General features: G+C 40.1%; 2 protein-coding genes across 2 annotated transcripts; both read left to right on the top strand.

Moving 5' to 3' along the window:
* The first annotated feature begins 816 nt into the window (after positions 1 to 816).
* LOC146619721 (myelin and lymphocyte protein-like) lies at positions 817 to 14,260 on the top strand. The gene is made up of 4 exons (XM_085369681.1): positions 817 to 903; positions 5,420 to 5,584; positions 13,383 to 13,544; positions 14,186 to 14,260. The coding sequence occupies exons 1-4, from the start codon at positions 817 to 819 to the stop codon at positions 14,258 to 14,260; spliced, it is 489 nt and encodes a 162-aa protein (XP_085225807.1).
* Positions 14,261 to 17,388: 3,128 nt separating this feature from the next.
* Positions 17,389 to 22,499, top strand: LOC146619720 (myelin and lymphocyte protein-like). The gene is made up of 4 exons (XM_085369682.1): positions 17,389 to 17,481; positions 20,570 to 20,737; positions 20,834 to 20,962; positions 22,425 to 22,499. Exons 1-4 carry the CDS (start codon positions 17,389 to 17,391, stop codon positions 22,497 to 22,499), a joined length of 465 nt encoding a protein of 154 aa, XP_085225808.1.
* Positions 22,500 to 23,848: the final 1,349 nt, after the last annotated feature.

Genomic DNA, 23,848 nt, shown 5'->3' with positions numbered 1-23,848 from the left:
CTATGCTACTGCCACCATGCTTATGTATATTCTGTAATCCCAGTCTGGCTGCAAGATTTTGACCTCCACCTATACTGTGTGGCGGTCAGAACAGCTTTTTCTTCTTAAGCAGTGAATTCTCTTGTTTGTATGTTTGGTGTTGTTGTGACACTGCAGAATAAATTTTGGAACCCATTTGATGGTTTGAGGCTGATCAGATGACGACTAGCTGGATAAGAGTTTATTTTAATATTACCTACAACAGTTAAAAATGTTATTAGAAGTGTAAAGTGATTATAGATGGAAGCAGCAACCATGTCACCAACTGGCTTGGGAAGCCTCAGCATTTGCATTTGGCTTCCACTGTGTGTGTGTTTTTTCTTTTTAAATGAAGTGATCATATTTCAGTGAGAGCTGGAGTAAAGCCGGCATTACTCTAACATTCAGCTGAAACTCCTTTTATATCCAGAATTAACAGTGCTTAGAGTTGCTTCACTATTCCTTTTTGTGTGCATGTAAACAGGTTGATATTATTAATAGAGAACCATCAACAAATACCACAGAAATGGAGGCTCACACATAAAAACTGTACGGAGAACCACATACATGCAAAGAGGGTCATGATACATCATCCTGTTGCACAAACAAAAAGAAACCCACCTGTCAAACTGGTAGTTTGAACAGTAGGAATGGATGGGGAGGTGGAGTAGAGGACGAATAGAGGGAGGTGCAGGAGGGAAAACGAGACAGAAAGACAGTTTTTAAAGGCACCTTGAAACAGGTTACACATCTCATTCTCTAAGACACCTCATACGTGTTTGCACACTGTTTTGGACTATGGCTTCCACCACCTTAGGTGATGCTCTGCCATCAGGCGGAAGGATCTTCACCAGCTTTCCTGACATATTCTTCATCCCCGAGTTTGTGAGTTTCTTGTTTTGTAATTTGTGTTGTTAGAAGGGATGTGTTACTTTTCCATGTTGAGTTTTACCCTCTTTTGTGGTTCAGACATGTCTTATTTTTGCACAGCCTTTTCTTTTATTCTCTTTCATATGTTTGTTTAACACATTTTCCTTATTTCATTCCTTATTCAACCAGGCCAACATTATTTAAAGTAGCATCTTCTTCTTCTCATTTCTCTGTTGGAGCAGGTCTCCATTCTGATAAGATTTTTCTCGTCTTGTTTTGCTGGTCAGCTGGAACCACTGTTTGATAATTGGAGTTAATAAAAAGCAGCCTTTTTGGTGAAAATAATTTGTTTCCATAGCAACAGGAAAACGCTAAATATCAAAAAAACACACATTTTATTTGTCAGAAAACATCTGTGATGCAGTATCTGCACTAATCAGCCATTAGTTCTACTTTTATACCCTCAAAATGAATAAAAAAAATATTTGTGCAATTTGCACAATACTTATGTTGTCACTGGCATCCTCAATTTCACTTTCACCACGATTTTCCTCTATGCTCACAATCATGGATGTAACAGGTGGTGATGGACTGAACTGTATTATATTGAAAAGTGAAGATTATTAGGCTTTGTTTAGTTTTTCAATCCAGAAAATAATAGGATGAAAAAAGCATTAACTTTGAGCTGTTAATGAAGAAGGACTGACTTTTAAAAATATATATTTCATAAACTTATCCTGAAAAAAGTTTGTGCAATATCTTTAAACCTGCATAACAGCTATTACTTTAAACGTGAGAGTGCGGGGATAGGTATTAGTACTTCTTATTTGTTTATAATGTCATATAGAGACATTTTGTTATCTAATACATTCTCTGTATTGCTCAAACCACAAAGAAAAAACCTTGTATTCTGTGATATTTTAGAATTAAAGCAAACAAGTTGTCACCTTTTTTGGCATGCATGCTCCTCATTAAAATGGCACTAAAGCTGTAAATACCAAACCCAAGCTTTATCTTTACGTTTTCTTTTGATGCATGCAACACACAGATTAAATCTGCATAACACGTGGAAAGGCACCAGTAACCCTTAGATTTAAGTGCAGTAAAGTATATATCAAAGTAGTCATAAACCCTCATGGATCACTGGATGGATTTCACTTTTCATGAAACATTATGCTGCACCAGCCTGATGAAGGCCACAAGCCAAAACGCATTGGTCAGTTAATAAAGTTGTTCCTATTTCCTTTTAAGTGTTGCTGGAGCTCCTGCATTGTTGTGCCAGAATTATTTGCTGCTGCACAAGAATGGAAATCTACTGATAAAGTTTACCTACTCTTGTTGTCAGTGTAAATTTAACTGATAACGGATAAAAAAAGGCAAATGTGGGTGAGTTTGGCTTAGTTTTTGGCAACCAAGTCATTTTCCTGGAATTACTGTGTACTGTGAAGGACTGTGAGGAAAAAAAAGGAAACGCTAGAGAACAAAAACACCTGCACAAGGCAAGCAATGGCAATAAAGTGAAGGAATGAATTGAAAATCTCCTCAACAGTTAAGATGCTTGATGTTTTTAACATTTTTTAATTGAAACTGTCCTTAAACCTACAATTCACTAGCAGGGATCAGACTTCACTGGACAGTGTTTATTGACAGAAAATGGCGGACAGAGTCAGCAAAGTTGTCGATTTGGTGAGGGCCTCAGGGCCCTCTGGGCAGAAAGCACTCTTGGTATCTACGTGAGACGTGAGAAATAAGACAAGAGCTGGGAGGGTGGGGCACAGAAATAAGAACAAACTGCAAGTAGGGCAGGAGGACATTTCACGATATATGAGTGGAAGGGGAGTGTGTGAGGTGTGGTCCCACTACTGAAATTCAAATGAATTGTGCCTCAAAGCTAACTTACCATCACACACAAACATATTCAACACTAGTTTTCAGGTTGAAGCTTGGTTATTTCAAATAATCACCGAGACCATAAACTCAGACCACATGGCTGTAGGATCCACGTCCAGCTGATTTAAAGGTATACTCCACTCAAACGCTTTCACCACCCCCTGTTGGCATGGAAACAGCAGTTATATTCAGTCTAGACTGACAACAGTGGATTTCAGCTGTGATTCAGTCACGGCAACAAATTTGCCACAACAGATATAGATGCTAAAAAATACTAGTATACCTAATTTAGGTTTAGCCAGCCACCCATTCAGGTGTGCATACTGTTGTGTGAAAAAAGCATTTTTCACACTTAAAGGCTTCAGATCATCAAACAAATTTTAATATTGGTCAAAGTTTTAAAATAATGATTTCATTTATTAAGGAATTAAATCTATCCAAACCTACCTCTGTGCGAACAAGCAATTTTATCACATTAAAGATGGAAAAAGGTTGATAAAAATATTGAGTCATAGATTAAGTCTTCACACTGACTTAAATGCTCCATTATAAACATTTTTCCTGTTGTTTTCAGTCAGAGTAAACAGTCAAGCTTTGACTGCGAGTACAGAAGCCCCACCCACCTTTTTTTTTGCATATATTTTTGTATAAATTTGTATATTCACGGTGCGTTCCCTTTTACCTGGAATGGATGTAAAATGGATATGTTTCACCTGTGTGGTTTTAGATGAGATAAGTTGCAATAAGGCTTGTGTAATATTTGTCCATATATTAAAACAATTTTTGTATGTAGAAGCACCTATTGTTTACTACTCTGTTCTCCATTTCCTTCATGATTCACTGTCAGAAATTTCGCCAGAGTTTCGCCTATTAAAGGTTTAAAGAAAAAAACAGGCAGTTGTTACTTCACATTTTGACAATTAAAAAAATATTCTGACATTGTACAAATAAGATTCACAAGTAATGAATAAACCAAAACTTCTTTGCATTTAAAAAATGATATCATGAATATTGTGTATTCTTTATTCATCTTTTTACTCTTTTTTGTGATGTGGATTGTTTAAACAACAATTGACAATGACAGCTAAGAAGCATTCTAACATACCTCAAGTGGCCACCAAGACCAGAAAAGCACTACATAAATGGAAGTAAATGCAGTTATTTTTATTTATTTTACTTGGAGGAGACATGTCTCACTTTAAATATACCATTTGAGATGAATAAGCAGAGTAGAGCAATGTTTGTCTTTCACAGTGTTTAATCCAGGACATTGCATGTTCTTCATGGGCACTGAAAAAAAAAAAATACATAGATTAGGAATAGGCTGTCCATAATTTGAGCTCTCTGTGTTTGCACAGCTGACTGAACATGATTTTGTTGTTTTTATGGGAAGGATTATTATTTTAGTTCTTATTATTTTTATTACATTATACCGAACTAACCTAACTAGACTTGAGTCCAGCTAAATTTATAAAAATGATTGCTAGACAAATTGATTGAGGAGACTCGAGCAGTTCTGAATACAAACAGACCTGTTTCAGGTTCCTTAAGTAGCAACTGAAAAATCAGAAGATTAAATAAGTGATGGAGAATGTTCATTTTAGATCTTCACCTAAAATAAATTGACTAAAGTTCTCTTGGGTATATACTATTAATAAAATAATAAAAATTATTACAGATATCCTCCCAAAATACTCATCTGAGAAAAAGTACAAAACTGAAAAAGGCTTTTGTTTTATCTCCCAGAAGATATGATATACTACTGAGCTATTGAGAAGCAGAAGGGCTTTTTTGTTTTTGGCGCTTGTGTAAAACGTCCTCACTGGAACACCAAGATGCCAGTTTCGACTGAATGAGCCTCAGCTGCTGTTTCCTCTTGCTCAGCTCCTGCGCACCTGATACTTGAAGGTTCGAAGCTGATTGGCTTGAAGAGTGTCTGGATGAAGCCTTTAATATAAAGACAGGATAAAAACAGATCTTTTTCATAGCAGACATGTTCACTTGTTTTAGTGTGAAAGCACAAGTTTAGTCTTAGAGTGTGTCTCAGAAAGCCTTTAGGACCTCGAAACTGAATGTGCTAAATAAAATGTAGAAATGTTATTATTTACACCTGAGCTTTCCTACATTGGCGTCTCTCTGTGAAGATGGCCTAACATGAAACAGTCAAAAATTTCTGTTGCTTATTTAAAAATAAGGAATGACAATGAATAAAAATGTTTTTCCTGCGCACACTATCTGTGACCTATGGTAAAGCATTTTAATGTGCCTCTTATCAAGGAACAAACGGTGGAAGGTTCATGCTCCATCTAAATACCAAAGACTCTTTCAAGCATAATGTTTGCCAAAGGAGGAGATATAAAGGCTGAGGCAATACACCCAAGAGTGACAACATGGCCATTATGTGTGTGTTTGTGTGACCAAGCCTTAGTTTAAAGGGCACTGTACCAATTTACATGAAGCTCTGAATAACCTTTCAGAGGGCTGGAAAATAGCTTAAAGCTTACACTCAACACTATAAATTTCTAATAAAAAAAACTTTACAAAGTGGGTGTGTAGAATTCCCTCTCTGTGGAAACCAAGCCACTGAATTGCAATATCATCAATCATTGTCTCTTTTCCCCTCCTCTGTGTGACCCTGCAGGTGTTTGGTGGTTTGGTGTGGATCCTGGTGGCATCGGCTAAAGTTGATCCGGCTAACCCTCTGGGCTGGGTGATGTTTGTGTCTATCTTCTGCTTCGTAATGACAACACTCTGGTTCTTCATCTTCCTCTGCGGAGGCAATCAGAGCAGCATCTGGCCAGCACTGGTTAGACACTCCCACTGACTGCTTAATAGCCTAATTAGATAAGCAGTTAATAATGGATCGATGAAGTAAACCTTCTTTAAATTCCAAATCATCTTGTGCTCAGCAGATCTTACAGTTATGTAAATCAAACCACACATGAAGAACAATGCTTGACATATTAAAAAGTATTTTTTTTAATTTAACAGAACTTAAGCAAAAATGCAGAGGCAATGTATGCTCCTCTAAAGCAATGCTTTTATAGGAATTAAGAGAGCAAGTAGTAATGAAAATTCGTTGATCGATTGATCATCAGCAAGTGTGGCCACCTCTGGAAAAAGAGACATTTTGGAAGTGTACTGGTCCGGAGCATTGTTATGTGTTAGCGGGATATGAAGTGTTTGGTAAAAACCAAACACAACATTAACAAACACTTTATGTGTGGTGAAAGAATGATGATTTGGGATTATTTTACAGCCACAGAAGCTGGGTATCCTGCAGTCATTGAGCCAACTGTGAATTTCTCTGTATACCAGTATTCTAGAGTCAAATGTTAGGCCATCTGTCCAACCCCTAGGGCTTGGCTGAAAACGAGTCACATAACAGGACAATGATCCCAAACACATTAGTAAATCTACAAAAAAATCCAAGAGTTGGAATCACCAGTTAAAAGTTCAGACCTTAATCTGACTGAAATGTGTTGGACTTTAGACAAAGGAATGCATACCAGAATGAAAAAGGAAAACAAACAGAGTTGTTCTGCATCAATAAATCTTTATTACAAAATGGTACAGGTTAACATTAACTTAAAGGGCCGGCAACGCCGTCTTACCAATAACGCCAAAGAAACAAAGAAAACGCTCGCAGCCACGAAAGGCAGGAGGACTACCAAACAAACACAATAAAAAAGGAGGCACTTCCCACACTTCCTACCCTACTCCCCACCACGGGGAGACACTCTCAGGGCCCACAAGCCCGTCTGCTCACTGGTCAGAAAGAGGCTGTCTGTCCAAAATCTAACACAGAACCGCGTAGAGCCACCGAGGAAAAAGCCACCCTGCTCACAGCTCATCCCCAGTTTAAATAGCCTCAGAGGATGATTGCTGACTGGAGTCAGGTGGCAAACGAGGCTAATCAGCAGCAGCTGTGTCCTGGGGAGAGAGGAGAGTGAGAGAGACAGAGAGGGGTAGGAGTGGCAAGAGGGGTGGAGGCGGGGAGAGTGGGCAAACACCCCACCCACACACTCCCACAGCCTCACAGAACGTAACATTCCCCCCCCCTTACATTGAAGCCCTACCAAAACAACAACAACAACAACAACAACAACCTATTGCGAGCTGCGTGAGAGTGCATCAGCCACTATATTGTCAGTACCTTTCTTGTGTATGATCATCAGATTGTAATCCTGGGCCAGGAGTGCCCAGCGCATCAGTCGCTGGTTGTGATTGTACATCCGGTTCAGAAAAACAAGGGGGTTGTGGTCTGTGAACACGGTCACCGGGGAAGCGCTGGAGCCCACATACACTTCAAAGTGCTGCAGAGCTAGAAGCAGAGCTAAGGATTCCTTCTCTATGGTAGAGTAGTTCAGTTGATGGGGTTTGAACTTTGCAGAGAAATAACAGACCGGATGGCACACACCTTCCTCATCATCCTGCAGCAGGACTGCCCCGGCTCCGGTGGCACTGGCATCGACCTCTAGCTTAAAGGGGCGAGAGAAGTTTGGAGCTGCCAATACAGGGGTGCTGCACAGAAGAGATTTTGCCGACTCAAAGGCATGCTGGCATTCAACTGACCATTCAAAAGGCACCTTTGGGCTACACAGTTTGGTTAGCGGGGTCACGACCACAGAAAAGTTCTTACAGAAACACCGGTAATATCCAGTCATCCCTAGGAACCGCCTTAGTTCCCGTCTGGTGGCTGGACTCGGGTAGTCCAGGATTGCAGCAACCTTCGCCTCCACTGGGCGGACCTGCCCAAACCCCACCTGCTTACCTAGGTAAGTGACGGTTGCCTTACCAAACTCACACTTAGCGAGATTGAGGGTCAACGAGGCCTCGGCTAGCCGCTGAAACACTGTCCTCAGAAGGGACATATGATCTGCCCATGTGTCTGTGTATAGCACCACGTCATCTAGATACACATTGCACTGGGGCACATCTCCCAACACCAACTGCATCAGTCGTTGAAAAGTAGCTGGGGCATTTTTCATGCCAAAGGCCATTACTGTGTATTGCATGAAGTGGTCAGGGGTGACAAATGCAGAAATCTCTGAAGCTCTGGGAGTGAGAGGCACCTGCCAGTAGCCTTTAAGGAGATCGAGTTTGGTGATGAATTTGGCAGGGCCGATGCTGTCAATGCAGTCTTCCATACGAGGAAGCGGAAAAGAGTCAGAGACCGTTACAGCGTTTACCTTCCGATAATCTGTGCAGAAACGGGGTGTGCCATCAGACTTAGGTGTTAGTAGACATGGGGAGCTCCAGGGGCTACAACTAGGTTGTGCCAAGCCGTTTTCTACTAAGTACTCAACTTCTTCTTTCCCACATTGCTGTCCCTCAGAAAGGGTACCCAGATCATCATCACCCTTAACTTCAACACTTAGCAGGGCAACAGGGACTGAACCGGGGACAGCCGTCCCAGCAGTGTCTGATGATTCTGTCATGCTGGTGTCTCTGGTATGGTATGGTTTCAACATGTTGACATGGCATAGGCGAGTCTTCCTTCTGCGTTCTGGGGTGTTGAGAATATAGTTGGTGTCAGACACTTTTTTCACTATCACATAGGGGCCTGAGAAACGAGCCATGAGGGCAGAACTGGGCACGGGCAACAACACAAGAACTTTGTCCCCAGGCTGGAACTGTCTTTCCACTGCTTTTTGATCACATCGTTTTTTCATGTTTGCCTGGGATACACAGAGAGCCTCTTTTGCTAACAAAGTAGCCCGTTGCCACCTGTCCTTGCATGTTTTTACAAACTCCATCACAGTAGTTTTAGGCACACAACCACTGAGAAAACTCTCCTTCAACACCTTTAGCGGACCCCGCACGTCGTGTCCAAACACCAGGGTAGCTGGGCTGAACCCCAAAGACTCCTGCTTCACATCACGTATAGCGAACAATACAAACGGGACCCCGTCATCCCAGCTTTTTCCGGTGTCGTGGCAATACTTACTCAACATCGCCTTGAGAGTTTGATGCCACCGCTCCAGTGCACCTTGTGACTCTGGGTGGTAAGCACTAGACACAGAATGAGAAACTCCAAGGGACCGTAGAGTCCAATTAAAATCCCTGGACATGAAATTGGTACCCTGATCTGTCTGCACGGTTTTCGGGAGGCCAAAGGTGGTAAAGAATTTGACTAGTGCTTTGGTAATGCTTGCTGTCGTGATTTTCCGCAGAGGAATCGCCTCTGGGTATCGAGTGGACACACACATTATGGTTAACAAGAACTGATTCCCTGCCCGCGTCTTTGGTAAGGGGCCAACACAGTCTACCAGGATATGCTCAAAAGGTTCACCGACAGCAGGGATAGGACGTAGGGGGGCGGGGGGCACCGCCTGGTTCGGTTTACCCACAAGCTGGCAAGTGTGACAGGTGTTACAAAACTGCACTACATCTGCTTTCATTGCCGGCCAAAAGAAATGCTGCAGTATACGGTCATATGTTTTAGTGACACCCAAATGACCTGACCATGCGTGATCATGTGCTAACTGCAGCACATGCCACCGCAGACTGGTCGGAACCACCAACTGCCGCACTACGCTCCAGTCTTCTCCAGGCCTTGGGGTCCACTTGCGCATCAATAAACCTTCCCAAACGAAAAATGTCTGCCTCTTGCTCCCCTCACCTCCCTTATCCTGAGCTGCTGCAGTAAAACACTGAACTAATGAAGGGTCTTCTTTCTGAGCCTTCACAAGTGCTTCCCGGGTGAGCAGAAAAGGAGCTCCAGACACAGGAGCTGGCTCAACCACACTGTGAGCTAACTCTAAGGCTCCATTATCTCCCTCATCGGTGCAGGGCATCACATCCTTCTCTAGAATAGAGCCGATCACTGAATCTGACAAATCAACCCCCCCACCTTGTTGCTGGGCACGTGAACGAGTCAGAACGCTCACCGGGAACACATCCGGGTGCTGCAGGCTGAGGGCATCTAACACAGGCTCTATAACAGGATTGTTGGTCACCTCAGGGGTAGGGTAAACTTTCCCACCCGCGATATCATTTCCCATTATAAAATCCACCCCATTAATCGGGAGAGAAGGCCGCACACCCACTGAGAAGAAACCACTCACCAGCTCACTCTGTACCCAGATACGATGGAGGGGAGCAGGCACAAAACTCATCCCAACACCTCTTACAATGATGCTAGAGTCACAGTCAGACTTCTCATTAAATTCAAGCACACTAGCTAGTATGAGGGACTGTGAGCCACCAGTATCACGCAGAATAGTCACTTCACGCTTATCCTCGGTCTTACCAGAAAGCGAAACTATCCCCTTAAAAATGAAAGGCTTAAAACACTCATCCGGGGTCTCAGGGGAAGGGGGCCTACTGACAGGAGGCATGGTTTTAATCAGCCCAACCCCTTTTGGTTTACGTGAAGACGAGACTGATTGTGAAGCTTACAGACGGAAACAATCTGCGATCAGGTGGCCAGACTTAAAACAGAAAAAACACTTTCGGTCTGCCTTGGGACGAAACACAAGTACCTCACTCTTTGGGTGCTGTGCAACTGGCACCTCGCTAGCCTTCACTGGGGCATTGCGCCGGTCATACCTACTGACACTGGTTTTATGGACGAGCGCGAACTCATCAGCCAGCGTCGCAGCCTGCTGTAGCGAGGAAACCTTCTGTTCATTAATATATACCGCGATGCGCTCAGCAATGCAGTTCTTAAATTCCTCTATGAGCATTAGTTCCCGGATCGAAGCCAGGTCAGTGGCTTTGCAGGCCGCACACCACCGATCGAAAAGAACACCTTTTTCCCTGGCGAAATCAAGATAGGACTGACCCTGACCTCTTCTCAACCCCCGGAAACGCTGCCTATAGGCTTCTGGGACCAGCTCATAGGCCAGCAGGATAGCCCTTTTCAGCTTGTCATAGTCCAAGCTGTCCTCAGCTGACAACGAGGAACAAACTTCTTGAGCCTTACCCGCCAGCTTACATTGGAGCAAAATGGCCCATGAATCCCGTGGCCAGTGCAAGGCTGTGTCTATTCGTTCAAACGACTCGAAGTAGCTGTCGACCTCAGTGTCACGGAACATCGGAACCAGACGACTGTTTTTCCCTACGTCAAACGGGGTGTCTGCCTGACGAATGGAGGCAGTCGGAGGAAGGGAAACCTGCCGGAGTTCCAGCTGTCGCAACCTCACAGCTGTCTCTGCCTCCACCTCCACCTTCCTCAATTCGACCTCTCTGGCTCTAGCAAGCTCTGCGTCTAAACGCCTAAGCTCCAGCTCTTTCTTTAGCTGGAACTCCCTCTCACGGTCCTCCTTCTCTAACTGGAGACGAGCCAGGCGTACACGGAGCTTAGCATCCTGCTTCGAGCCTTCACTTGATTCAATGGAGAGGGGTTCGAAGCGAGGCAATGTCATGGGTTTGTCCACAGGCAGCCCCTGACCAACAGGTGTCGACACCAATGGACCTACAGCTTGAGCTGACGCCTGCGGAACAGGCTGAGACGCTGCACCATGCTCAAGTGGACTGGCAGATACTGGCAAGGCCACTATCCCTTTCTCCACCAAGCCAGCCACAAGAGCAGCTTTCAGCTCAGCCTTACGCAGAGCTGTGGAAACAGAAATGCTATAACCTGATGCCACCTCATGCAAATCCCTCTTCCTACAGGCGTCCAGTTGGACAAGCGAGGGGTTTTTATTAAACACGGCAATATCAAAGGTAGCCATCAACTCTAAAAACAAAAAACTACCTGAGGCTAACAATAACAACAAAGAAGCACCACCTCCAATACACAAATGAGAAAACAGGCGGGAAAAGTGTGGCCAGAGATTAACCAATAAATAAAAGTACCGCCGACCCTCTCCCCAGACCTGCCTACTAAAATCTTAGCCTAGTTAGCTTCTGGAGTGTACCAGGCTCGAGGCAACTTTAAAGGCTAAGCATCAAGTGCACAAAGCACCGACAAGCCTACCCCCGACAGGGAACTAATCCCCACCCGGGATTACTCCGAAAATAATAAAGGAAAAATAAAAAATGAGTGCCTGAAGGAGGAGCTTACGCTCAGCTAGACACTCCCCTTTGCTAACTGGAGAGAGAGCGCAGCAGATACCATACAACTAAACAAGCCACCGGCAAACAACTCACTAAAACTCAATTGTTGTTCCTTCCATTCATATCCCGGACGAGCCCCCACATTGTTACGTTCCCCCCGAAGGGGTCTAGGCATGTGAGAGAGGGGACCAGTAACAAATGAGTCCGGAATCAGAATGAAAAAGGAAAACAAACAGAGTTGTTCTGCATCAATAAATCTTTATTACAAAATGGTACAGGTTAACATTAACTTAAAGGGCCGGCAACGCCGTCTTACCAATAACGCCAAAGAAACAAAGAAAACGCTCGCAGCCACGAAAGGCAGGAGGACTACCAAACAAACACAATAAAAAAGGAGGCACTTCCCACACTTCCTACCCTACTCCCCACCACGGGGAGACACTCTCAGGGCCCACAAGCCCGTCTGCTCACTGGTCAGAAAGAGGCTGTCTGTCCAAAATCTAGCACAGAACCGCGTAGAGCCACCGAGGAAAAAGCCACCCTGCTCACAGCTCATCCCCAGTTTAAATAGCCTCAGAGGATGATTGCTGACTGGAGTCAGGTGGCAAACGAGGCTAATCAGCAGCAGCTGTGTCCTGGGGAGAGAGGAGAGTGAGAGAGACAGAGAGGGGTAGGAGTGGCAAGAGGGGTGGAGGCGGGGAGAGTGGGCAAACACCCCACCCACACACTCCCACAGCCACACAGAACGTAACAAGTCTCAATGAATGCCCACTGTTCTTTACAATTAGCTGTTGTAAAAGAACAGTGGGACGAAATTCCGCCACAATGATATGAAAGACTGATAAAGTCATACAGAAAACGATGACTTCTAGTTACTGGGGCTAAAAGTAGGCTTAATTTTTGATAAATAAATATGTTGTTGTTCATCTGAGATTATATTTAAATTATTTTAGAACCTGCTCAGGACCAGATTTCTTTTATGTCTTGTTACATAAAAACTTAGACATAATAAATAAATAATAAAAGGTGTAATTCCATTTCTCATGTGACTGTAGTGTAGACATTGAGAAATGTGCACCAATATATTAGACATCAAACACTGAAAAAATACCACAACAAAAAGAAGAAAATTTAATTTATTACTAAAGTAAAATTGGTACTTGCATTTGAGAATTTGAACTGTCTTTACTCAGTGTAAACAATAAACAGTCTTAGTTAACCTTTGGTGTTTGTTGTTGCCACTAAGGAAAAATGGACACTGTTGTTGAATGTTGCTATTAAAAATGCAGCGATAAGCAGAAAACCTGACAATTAAGGACATTTTTTAGGGCCTATCTTAAAGAAGGGTTATTACCTGGCAATATTCTTAAAAATGAGGTACCACAGGGTGGCAATTGGGGTTTTGGGGGATACTTTCCCACAAGTTTTACACAGTCCATCAACCTGTCCCCACTTTATTTGAAAATTTTCCCTTTTGCTCCCCTTCCTCTTTTTGAGAGTGCGAAGGCCCTATAGTATCTTCTCCATTTATTATTATTATTATTATTTTTTTTTTAAATTTCCTTCTTCTTATTTTTTCTCTATATTTCAATTTGCAGGATGCAGGCTATCATTTTGTGGCGGTGGTTTTCTTCCTCAGTGCATCAGTGGATCTGGCCTATGTTACCTATGGGATTGGACAAGAAGTTAAACTTGCACAAGTTCTAGCATTACTACCAGCTGAACTGCTCAAAGTATACCGACTGTACATTTCTGCAGTGGTACGTAAAACACATAAATTTATTGTTCAAAACATTAAGGGAACTCTCAGATCTTGAAGAATGAGATATCCAAATTAAAAGTATGTACTGACATATTTTTAATCCAATTTCAAAATATGTCAGTTCTACAATGACTTCTGTTCGCTAAACTGTTTATTTATTTATGATTTTTTGAGCAGCATATGAAATAACATAAGTTCTTATATAATAAATGAACCGCTTGATGGTAATATTATATCATTATTTACTAAAACAAGTGGAAATAACGAATCTTGTACTTGTATTTCTGACAAATTCACTTTATTCTGGACAATTTTAGCACAACATACTGAAATTATCCAACTCTTTTGGTAATTTTTAAAGTAGTTGTAAAAGAACACAGCTTTAAAATGTTTTAACAATGTAATTTGTTGAGCAGTACAAATGTAGATGTGTAAACATTTCTCTAATGTCAAGGAATTGAAAATGTAATTATGGAAGATACTGAAAATATGCAAGTAAAGTATATGTGTCTCAAATTGTAATTGCTAAAACAAGGAAAGTTATCAAATCAAAGTTATAAGTTAAGTTAAAATCTTTAAAGTCTTGTACCTCAAAGTGACCATCTCCATCATCCATCTGTGTTTCTGTCTGTTTTTTAGGTGATGTCCTATGTGGCCACTCTTCTCTACTTCCTCCATGCCATATTCTCTGCCATTCGATGGAAGAGGTCCTAAAACAAGTCACCAACTCAAGAGGAAAACAACAACAACAAAAAAACGAATAATCACATAGCTTTCACAAATACATTGAGAAGAAAATTATTTTTATGCATTTATTTTGAATCAATATGCCCAAACATCAAATTGATGAAAAAGTAGAAAACACACTCAAACAAAAATTACATTATCACATTAGCCTACCTCACAATTTTCAATGTTGTTTTTTAGAATCCATCCATGTGAAGTGAGAATTACAAGTTTTCAGAATTAAATGTTGTTTAAAGAAGATGGATGAGTGTAAATAACTAATGAAATTACTAATCTAAACAGAAGCAGGAATGATATTATCATAACTTTTGATTTCTTTGATTTTTCACTGTAACTTTCAATAGTATACAATTTAAAAGCTCAGTTCACAAATTTTACACCCACACACAAAAAAACACAAATGCATTTTTTAAAACTCAAGATCTGTCCTAATTTTCTTTAAATATATTTCTGAGACATTTAAAAAAAAAAGATGTTTCCTTCAATTTCTGTAAGTAAACCACGTCAATGATGTTGGCTTAAAGACAAATCTTTCTGCATCTACCATACTAGTAACATGACCTAATATGATAGCTGAAATTTCAATATTTGCTATATATCTGTTTTGCCTGAATTAGATAGTGGAGAGAAGAAGGGACAAAAAGGGAAAGACATACAGCCTTAGGCTAGAGTTTAACAGAATTGCATCTAACCTTGTGGCATACAGTCACCTGTTCATCGTGTGAGCTAAACCAGCACCACAGCATTTAAATATTTCCAACATTTGTCACACAACTTACTTCTACAGCTTAACACAGTTAGACTTTTAGTTTGCTCTCACAAAAAACATTTATAAAACTGAAGCAGGAAAAGCAGGAAGATTGTGACTTTAGTTCCTACAGAAGACAAGGCCAACGATAAATGGAATGGGCTCTATATTTCATCTGTTGCAACTTGATGGCCCAAGCTAAAATAATGATCACTTTGATGGTGATCTACCCATTTATTCAGCTAAAATGAGAGCCGCTACAAGGGTATGATTGGACTGACACTAGAGGCATTGTCAGATGCATGTGTTGTTGTCTATAGTTCCGCAGTGACTGTGTTTACAATGTTAAATTGTCTTGGATTAGCAACATTTGAGTTTTATTTATATAGATATATTAATTTGTTTCATTGTTTCTTTGCTCTCATCTTATTTCTTTCAATCATAGAGTGATGTAGCAGTTACCTGCAGTGTAGTGTTGCAGTGTAACCACTATTAGAGCTTCATTTCTGTAAAGGAGATAACGCTTCCTGCTGACAGCCTTTTAAACCAACTTCAATACACTAGATTTTGTGCCTTTTTCAAAGGCTTGGTGTTTATGCATGGCATGGCTGGCGATTTGAAATTTGATGATGTAAATGTCTAGATGATTCACTTCACACTTTTGTCTTGGAATCTCCATTGTGAAATAAAAGAATTGGACATTGGAATATTATGTGTTTTGTTTGTTGAGGGTGTCAACATTAGCAAAGACTGACAGCATGTCATGCAATGAGTCAGAGATCACATGTTGTGGGAGAAAACAAACAGCGTCAATTTCATTGTTTTCATTGTTTCGAACAATGAAATACTATGTAACAACAGACCTGAGCTGTCAGGTAAATCTTCTAATTGCACAGAGATAAAAAAGACAACAAAAACTTATACAATCCCCATTTGACTTGACTGATTAAAACTACAGGCTGGTGAAGATTGTCCAATCAAATGGTGTAAAATACAGCTTTAATACAGATGTAAATGTTCCAAGAACATTTATACCAGTCGTACCCTTTATAAAATAGAACAAGGAGTCAGTAAACCATCCCACTGGTTTATTGTTCTCCCTTTATCACTCACCTACATAATAAAATAGAGTAAGGTGAGTTGTTTTAGTAATACGCAGCATCAGGAAATATGCTTTTGAAGTTAGCAGTAAACTGATGCCTGATAAAGAGACACTGGATGTTGTAATTTAACTAACACTGTAATCCAATATTACATTTTGCTCTATTTAAAAATGGTCCCTTGTGTGGGACTGCTATAATGTTATTGGCCACTTTGTTAGGTACACCTGTTCAACTGTGGGTGAACATAAATAACCAATCAATTATTGGTTATTTATTTAGGCAACGACCTGCTGAAGTTCACACTGAGCATCAGAAATGGGGACAAAAGTTTATTTAACTGAATTTGAGAGCTGTTGGTGCCAGATGGCTTGGTCTGAGTATCTCAGAAACTGCTGATCTGTTGGGATTTTCCAGAGGTCAGAGAAGAACAACCAGACTGCTTTGAGCTGATGTAACAGAAACTCATTTCCTAGAAAAATATCCAATGTTAGCAGTTAAATGCTCCACCACCAGCTAGTTGCAAACAAAGTTTTTTGTTTGCCTACTGTTGCTGGAAACTGATACCAGGGGAGGTAATGATGTAGAACACTAACACTTTGAGCTCATAAGCCAAAACAGCAACTAGAAACATGTTGCTATAAATGCTAAAGGGAGATGCGAGGCCTGTCAGCCCTCACACTGGACATGCTCATTTGATCCATTGTTGAAATTAATTATTGATTAGTGCAGCTCAAAACGAAGCCTTGTGTCTGTGAGATCAAAGTAGACTGTCTTAACCCACAATCATTAGAATCTATATTTTGAAAAGAAACCTGTTAAAGTCTCTGTGTGCAATACAAATAGAGGCTTGAGGCATTTTTCTAACACAAAGAAAGGGTTTATAGGTTAGTGGGAACTGAAAAGTCAGTGAAGTGTGTCTTTACTCAATAGCAACAGCAAAGATATTAAATCAGTAGACTCAACTTAGCCTGCGGCCACAAGATCTCTCATCAAGTTTTTTGAAAGCCCCGTCACAAGTCACCAGTTCACATTAAATTCCAGGCAGCGTTCAGTGCTGTAAGGTGAAGGGTGTGTCTGGTTTGCTGTTGTGGGAAGGGATCTCTCCCCCACAATAGCAGAACGGGTTTGACTGCTCACCTGACTTTCTTAAAAGGGTCATTTACACCTGCTGCCGCACCGTTAGTCCAGAGGAAAGAGCAAGGTGCTCACTGTTAAATCAGCACTGGGAGAAGGAAGAGGCAGAGATGGCTGCAACAACTGCTCAGCCCATGGGGAGCCTGCCCAGTGGACTGGGAATATGCACCACTGCACCGGATATATTTTACATACCTGAACTGGTAAGTGGGCAATGACAGACAACAATGACTATGATCTTCAGGTCATTAAGTATTCTCTTCAGGATGCAGTTACAATTTTATAGTTCTCATTTTAAAGTATTTTAAATACGACAAATATTTCATTAAGGTGTGCCATGGCAACAAGTTCATATATATATGAGTTAAATAAGCCTTCGGCTCATATAAATACTTCATATGATGCCTAAAATTGATGCCTAAACTATTTTTACAGGATAAACGACAATTGGTAACAGTGCTATGTATTGGGTGTGAGTTTAAGGATGAACAAAACTCAAACTTCTTTTCACCAAAATAAATTACCTGCTGGTATTTCTGATAATTTAGTGGTCCTATATCTCAGTGGGCCTATATCTCCATATAGTAGCCACACTGTTTTAGGATAAAAATGCACAATTTGGAGATAGAGAGTCAGTGGAGATAATTCTTCATGTGGGAGGAGCATCATCTCTCTTCACATCTCACATTTCACTTATATTGTGTCTTTGTTAATAAGAAAGAATGCAGCCTACTCTTCTTCACCCTGACTGATTACAAAGGACACTCGTATAACAACTAAAAAACAAAACTGCACGGATAAAGATCTTTCATTCTCACAACCAATACCCTCGCTAAAGTTTTAGTTTGTTTATTTTGGCTCCGCTCAGCCAGTCATGCTGTTATATTGTATGAGTTAAAAACATGAACATTTTCATATCTTGAAGACTGAAGCCCTTTATGAACTGTTTCAGTTCACCAATGACTAAACTGAACTGGAAACACTTGCTGTATAAACAAGTTATTTTACCTGTTCCAAAGTGTACAGTTCATTTAACAATTAATGAACTAATTAGCCAATTGTGTGGCCGGAATATAATGGATTTAAGCACATAGATATGGTCAAGATGACCCACTGAAATTTGAATTGAGTGTCAATATGGGGACAGGTGATTTAAGTGACTTTGAGTGCGGTATGATTGTTGGTACCAGATGGGCTCCTATGGGTATTTCATAAATTGCTAATCTGCTGCTATTTTCCCACAAAACAATGTCTAGGGTTTATAGAGAATGGCCAGAAAAACATAAATGCCAGAGAACTCTTTCATGCTGAAGCAACAGTAAGTCAAATAGCCGTTTTTTTCCAGCCATCTCTAAATGCCTATCCTCGAAGTAAAGTATGGGTGACAAGCAGCAGAGTACCATACTTGGTGGGAACCCAGGCTAGGATCACCAAATTTGGACAATAGAAGACGGCAAAAGTGCTGTGTGTCCCGAGGAGCCTTGAATTTACTGTAAGCTTTGAATCTGGCCTAAACATGGCTACATTCTGCATTGTTTTAACAGTTTAGGTTCCTGTTGGTGTAAAAGTCTGGATGATAGTTTCTTAGCACATGTAGTACCAATTCAGAATTGTTAAAATACCACATCCTACCTAAATTTTGTTGCTAACCATGTCCATACATTTATGGATACCTCTGTTTACTGTGACCTACGGGCACAATGAACAGAGAGACTACACTCCCCATTTGCCTCCCATTTTAAGCTGTCAGTGAAATGTCCTTGTGTTTTATATTCGATGAGTCAGATAAATATTTTTGATATTTATATTCATGCACTGTTGCCTGTTCTTATTTCCTGGTTATGATATTAGAATTTAAAAGACAGCTCTTGACTTATGAAGGAACTTTAATTAAGTTTAGACTAAAGGTAAATAAAAACAATCATATTTGAACGTTATGCTTAGCTAATGATGGCAAGCTTGACTGATAAGGTGAACGCAATGTATAGAAACAGTAGAGACAGAGATTAGTGTTTGAATGGGCTGTTGAAAATCAACATTACCATCAATGTTTATTAAGTGTGGTAAAATAAACCCTTAAGTGTGTATTTCAGATATTTTTTTCCATTAGTCTTAGATGAGCCCAAAATTGAAACATTGATCCTTGTATTTCTTTTGAGGTGTTTTGTCTGAATAGAGGAACAAACATTTTCCCAGTAAGTCGTGAACTCCTAACCTTAGCAATGCTCTAAAGTACACTAAAGTTGAAGCTAATTTTGTGATTGCTTTATTTATGATGTTGTAATATCAGAAAGCTTCCACCATCTGCTGGCTAAGTCTGTTTTAGATTTCAATTTTAGATTTCCCCTGGATTTCAGTTGTGGACATCATTGTTCTGCGATGTCCCAGTTGTGGCTTTTGTGGGTTTTAATGAACACGTGGAATGTTCATTTAGGATTTCAGATTGCAATCTGAAATAACTGCAAGTTATGAGTTAGCGTGATTATAAATTCCACATCAGTCAAGCTCCAGTGTCACAATTGGTCAGCGTGTGGTACTTATAAGTCAGTACACTGCAGAGCAATGCCAACATTGTGAGTTAATAAATGACATCACTGAAGCTATTGAGCACTGTGGCCCTTCTTCATACTCAGATAATTTACAGAAATCCTTAAATGATGGATGTAATTTCTCTTTCTATGGCAAGTTTGGCTTAAAGGAACAATCCATATTGCACAGTAAGCACAGGATAAAGCTCTTTTAGAGTAACAATGTTATATTTTAAATCCCACACGACCACCTGTTTTAAAGTCTTTAATTACTGGTTGCTTTTTATGCAAGAGTAACTTATTTTAAGCATGTCATGTGTTTTGCATTATGCACTTAGGTCATATTTATGGTTATTTTTAGTTTAAAATAAAATTGAAATGGCTTTTACAGAGCCTCCTTATAATTTACCATGTAATGTTTAATAAATTAGCAAACTAATGAATTTAGTTGTTTTTAATTCAATTCAAGTTAATGTTAGATGTGTTGTTTTTTTGTTTGTTTTTTTGTTACATATTTTATCTTTTTTTAGAAAGCTCACATTTTGTTACCATTGCTACTGTTTCTAGTCTTCTTGCTTACCTAAGCCCAGCTTAGCTAAGCTTAGGTAAACTAAGGTTAAATGTGCTGGCTGTAGATTCCTATTCACTGAATATGTCCAACTCTTCACTAGAAAAAGAATATGATGGATTCCCATTAGTTCTCATAAATGTTATAATTCAATGTGCCATCTCCATTCACGCTCTCTCTTCTTCATCTCTGCAGGTATTTGGTGGTTTGGTTTGGATTCTTGTTGCATCGACACACGTGGCCCCACCGAACCCTCTGGGGTGGGTGATGTTCGTCTCTGTTTTCTGCTTCGTCATGACCTTCCTCTGGATGATCATCTTCGCTGCCGGAGGTCATAAAAACAGTTCTCACTGGGCTGCTGCTGTAAGAGAGACGCAAGAGTCAGACGGGGAATAAAATTTAGAAAAATTAATGGGTTATGACCTTGTTGTAAAAATGTTTTAATCTCTGTTTGTGAAGGATTTTGCTTACCATGGCCTGGCAGCGCTCTTTTTTCTAAGTGCAGGGGTGGATTTGGCTATCATCACCATCGGGGTGAAAGACCTTAACCTTGACCTTAAAATCTACAGGACTTACATTTCTGCTGTGGTAAGTACAATAACTCCAATAGAGCTGTCCAAAATATTTGTTCAAATTTATTTTTATTTAATATATTTAATTAATCAACTTATTTAAAATTATTTTGACTTCTTTTGAATACTCAGGAAATATACCTATCCAATTCCTCCAGCATGGCTAATCAATACATGCCATAGTCAGAGGTTTACTGTCTTCCAGCAAAGTCTGGGAGACAGTCAAAGAGCATGGAGGAAATTCCAGGATTATCCTGGAAGAACTGGACAGGGCCCCCAAAGCAGGACTGGCATTTGTGCTCCTTTGTGCAAGGAGGAATGAGCACTACCAGAGCCCTAAAAAACAACCTCCAGCATGTCACTGGTGTGCATATCTTGTATCAAATAATCAGAAACAGACTTTACAACAGCTGCCTCAGATCTGAGTGTCCTCTAGTTGGCTCTGCGATCACTGCCTAGCACTGTGCAGCCCGAGTGGCAATTGCCATAGAATATCAGAATTGGCAGGTCCGCCACTGGTCTGGTCCACTGGTGCACTGTGCTTGTCACAGATGAAAAAAGGCTGATCTTTAGCACATGCGTCTGCACGTGGGGCCCACACAAAATACTGAGTTCCATTTTGAGTTGCTGCAAAGAAATTTCAGAAAAATGGACCAGGCTGCTGCATTATTTTTGAATTCAGCCATCTTTAGGTTGAAAATGATGTGGCATCCTTTCATTTCTAACACATAACCTAGGTCATATCAATACAGATATCCAGAATGGTTTTTTTTCCATTGAAATCTGATTTGTTTTAAAAGTGTTCCTTTAATTTTTTTGGACAGTATGTTAATGTTGAGATAAAGTGATCAGAGATTGCACAATAAACTATAAACCAGGGGTGGGAAACTCCAGGCCTCGAGGGCGGGTGTGCTGCAGGTTTTAGATATCACCCTGGGTCAACACACATTACCAGGCCTCTGAAGAACTTCAAGACATGTTGAAGAGGTCATTTAGCCATTTGAATCAGCTGTGTTGGATCAAGGACACATCTAAAACCTGCAGGACACCGGCCCTCGAGGCCTTGCTATAAACAGTATATCATCTAAAGAACCAAACCACAGCAGGTAGAAGTAGATTTTCAACATGTTTTTTTTAATTCAACCTGACCCAAAACCAGTGAGTCTGCTCAATTCAAACAGGACATGCAGAACAACATTAATCAGTGACCTAGTTGGTTGGGTGGAGCCAAGGGTACTTATGAACACACATTGATTATTAGCTTAAAGAGGTGGAAACCTCATGTGAATTTCCTTTCACTTATTATGCTAAGCTAAGCTAACTGGCGTTTATACCTAGAATTCCATGTAATTCTTGGCAATAAACCAAATATGGATTTCCCAGAATTGGATTAAAAAGAAAACTGAAACCGGAATAATAATACAAAGGATGGACTTGGCTTTAAGTATGTTCTTTGGTTGTGTTTGTTTGTGTTTCAGGTGTTCGCCTTCGTGGCCACACTCCTGTACTTCATCCATGCCATTCTCTCAGCCATCCGATGGAAATATTTCTGAAGAGTGAATAGCAGACCTGCAAGAAAGTAATACACTCCATCTGCTGTGCACATCTATGTCCCTGACTGTCTATGTGTGTCTTTGTCTGTTGGATAATGCATTTAAGTCACATTAGATTGGTCAGAATTGGTCTTCACTGTATGTGAGAGCATGACTTTCTTGCTTTGCAACATTATCAAAATACCAAATACTCTAACATACAAAAACTCACACAGCACATACCTGAGGTCACAGTGAAAAACTGCATCCCATCCTTTTTTTGGCATAACAGAGTATATTGTGAAATTGGTTACGACTTTGTAAAGGAGAACTATAGATTTTAAAGCAGAGAAAAGACGTAAACAAATCAAAACTTATATTCTATAAACTATAAAATTCAAAGAGTAAATGATCAACTAGACAAAAGTCATATTCTTTTAACCTCAAACCTCAGAATAATGTTGTCGAGCCAGTGATTACATCTTCACAAAAAGAATGGGTCATTTTTTTCAACAGTTTAGAGAATATGGTGTCAATGCTGTTATTGTAGAATAAAATTCATCACAAACATACAAAGCTGGTAGCATTAAATACATTAAATGCATACTTATATTTTATGTTTCTCCCTTTGTATTATCTGTGTTGAAATATTAATAATATAACTGGACTTATTAAAGAAATCAAATACATGCATGTCATTAAAAAAATTAAAAAGCAAAGAGTAAAAGACAAAATAAGAGGAACAGAGTTAATGTTGCTGGATTAAATTTTTATAGTTTTGTATTCTGAAGATTATTAAAATAAGGAAAATAAACTACACTCGTCTGTATTCTTTCATTATGTGCTCCATTTTCTCTATAAAACATCAAAAGAATCTTTGAGTTACTTGTGAGAGGCATTTGCACTCATTGGAGTTTGGTTTAACTGCTGTTATCCTTATTCTTCTTCAGAGCTGATGTTCAGTACCAACATCAAACATAATTTGATGTTTTGAATACCAGCTTTCCTTTTATTGCAAAACCATGCACATTAAAATTAAAAGAAGAATAAGAGATTTCACGGTGTTTAAAATACTCTAGTCATGGGGGGTCAAAAGAAATGAAATATCAAATGACTACTTGTCTTCACATAAAACAACAACAGAGTTATATAAAAGTTTAAATTTGCATTTAGGCATCATGAATGTATCGTCATTGACTCCGGAGGTAAGGATGTCTTGACTTGATGAGCATGAGTTGCACACAAGCGCCAATGGTGCAATTAGTCAGCACGCAGTACTTATAAGACAGTAGATTGTAGAGCAAGGCCGAGGATGAGAATTCAAACCTCAACTGCGGCACCCCACCTGCTCTCATGAGGGTTGCTTTCTC

This window comes from Diplotaxodon limnothrissa, linkage group LG13 (genome assembly GCF_057381915.1).
Source record: "Diplotaxodon limnothrissa isolate DT_005_m linkage group LG13, D_limnothrissa_male_GT1.1, whole genome shotgun sequence".
NCBI classification, from domain to species: domain Eukaryota; kingdom Metazoa; phylum Chordata; class Actinopteri; order Cichliformes; family Cichlidae; genus Diplotaxodon; species Diplotaxodon limnothrissa.
This window is presented reverse-complemented; position numbering and strand designations above follow the sequence as displayed.

What these genes read in the sequence shown, in the direction of transcription:
- LOC146619721 (XM_085369681.1), top strand. Translation starts at nt 817, where the DNA reads ATGGCTTCCACCACCTTAGGTGATGCTCTGCCATCAGGCGGAAGGATC. An exon ending in TATTCTTCATCCCCGAGTTT is followed by an intron (nt 904 to 5,419) that starts GTGAGTTTCTTG and finishes GTGACCCTGCAG; the next exon opens with GTGTTTGGTGGTTTGGTGTG. An exon ending in GCAGCATCTGGCCAGCACTG is followed by an intron (nt 5,585 to 13,382) that starts GTTAGACACTCC and finishes TTCAATTTGCAG; the next exon opens with GATGCAGGCTATCATTTTGT.
- LOC146619720 (XM_085369682.1), top strand. Translation starts at nt 17,389, where the DNA reads ATGGCTGCAACAACTGCTCAGCCCATGGGGAGCCTGCCCAGTGGACTG. An exon ending in TATTTTACATACCTGAACTG is followed by an intron (nt 17,482 to 20,569) that starts GTAAGTGGGCAA and finishes TCATCTCTGCAG; the next exon opens with GTATTTGGTGGTTTGGTTTG. An exon ending in GTTCTCACTGGGCTGCTGCT is followed by an intron (nt 20,738 to 20,833) that starts GTAAGAGAGACG and finishes CTGTTTGTGAAG; the next exon opens with GATTTTGCTTACCATGGCCT.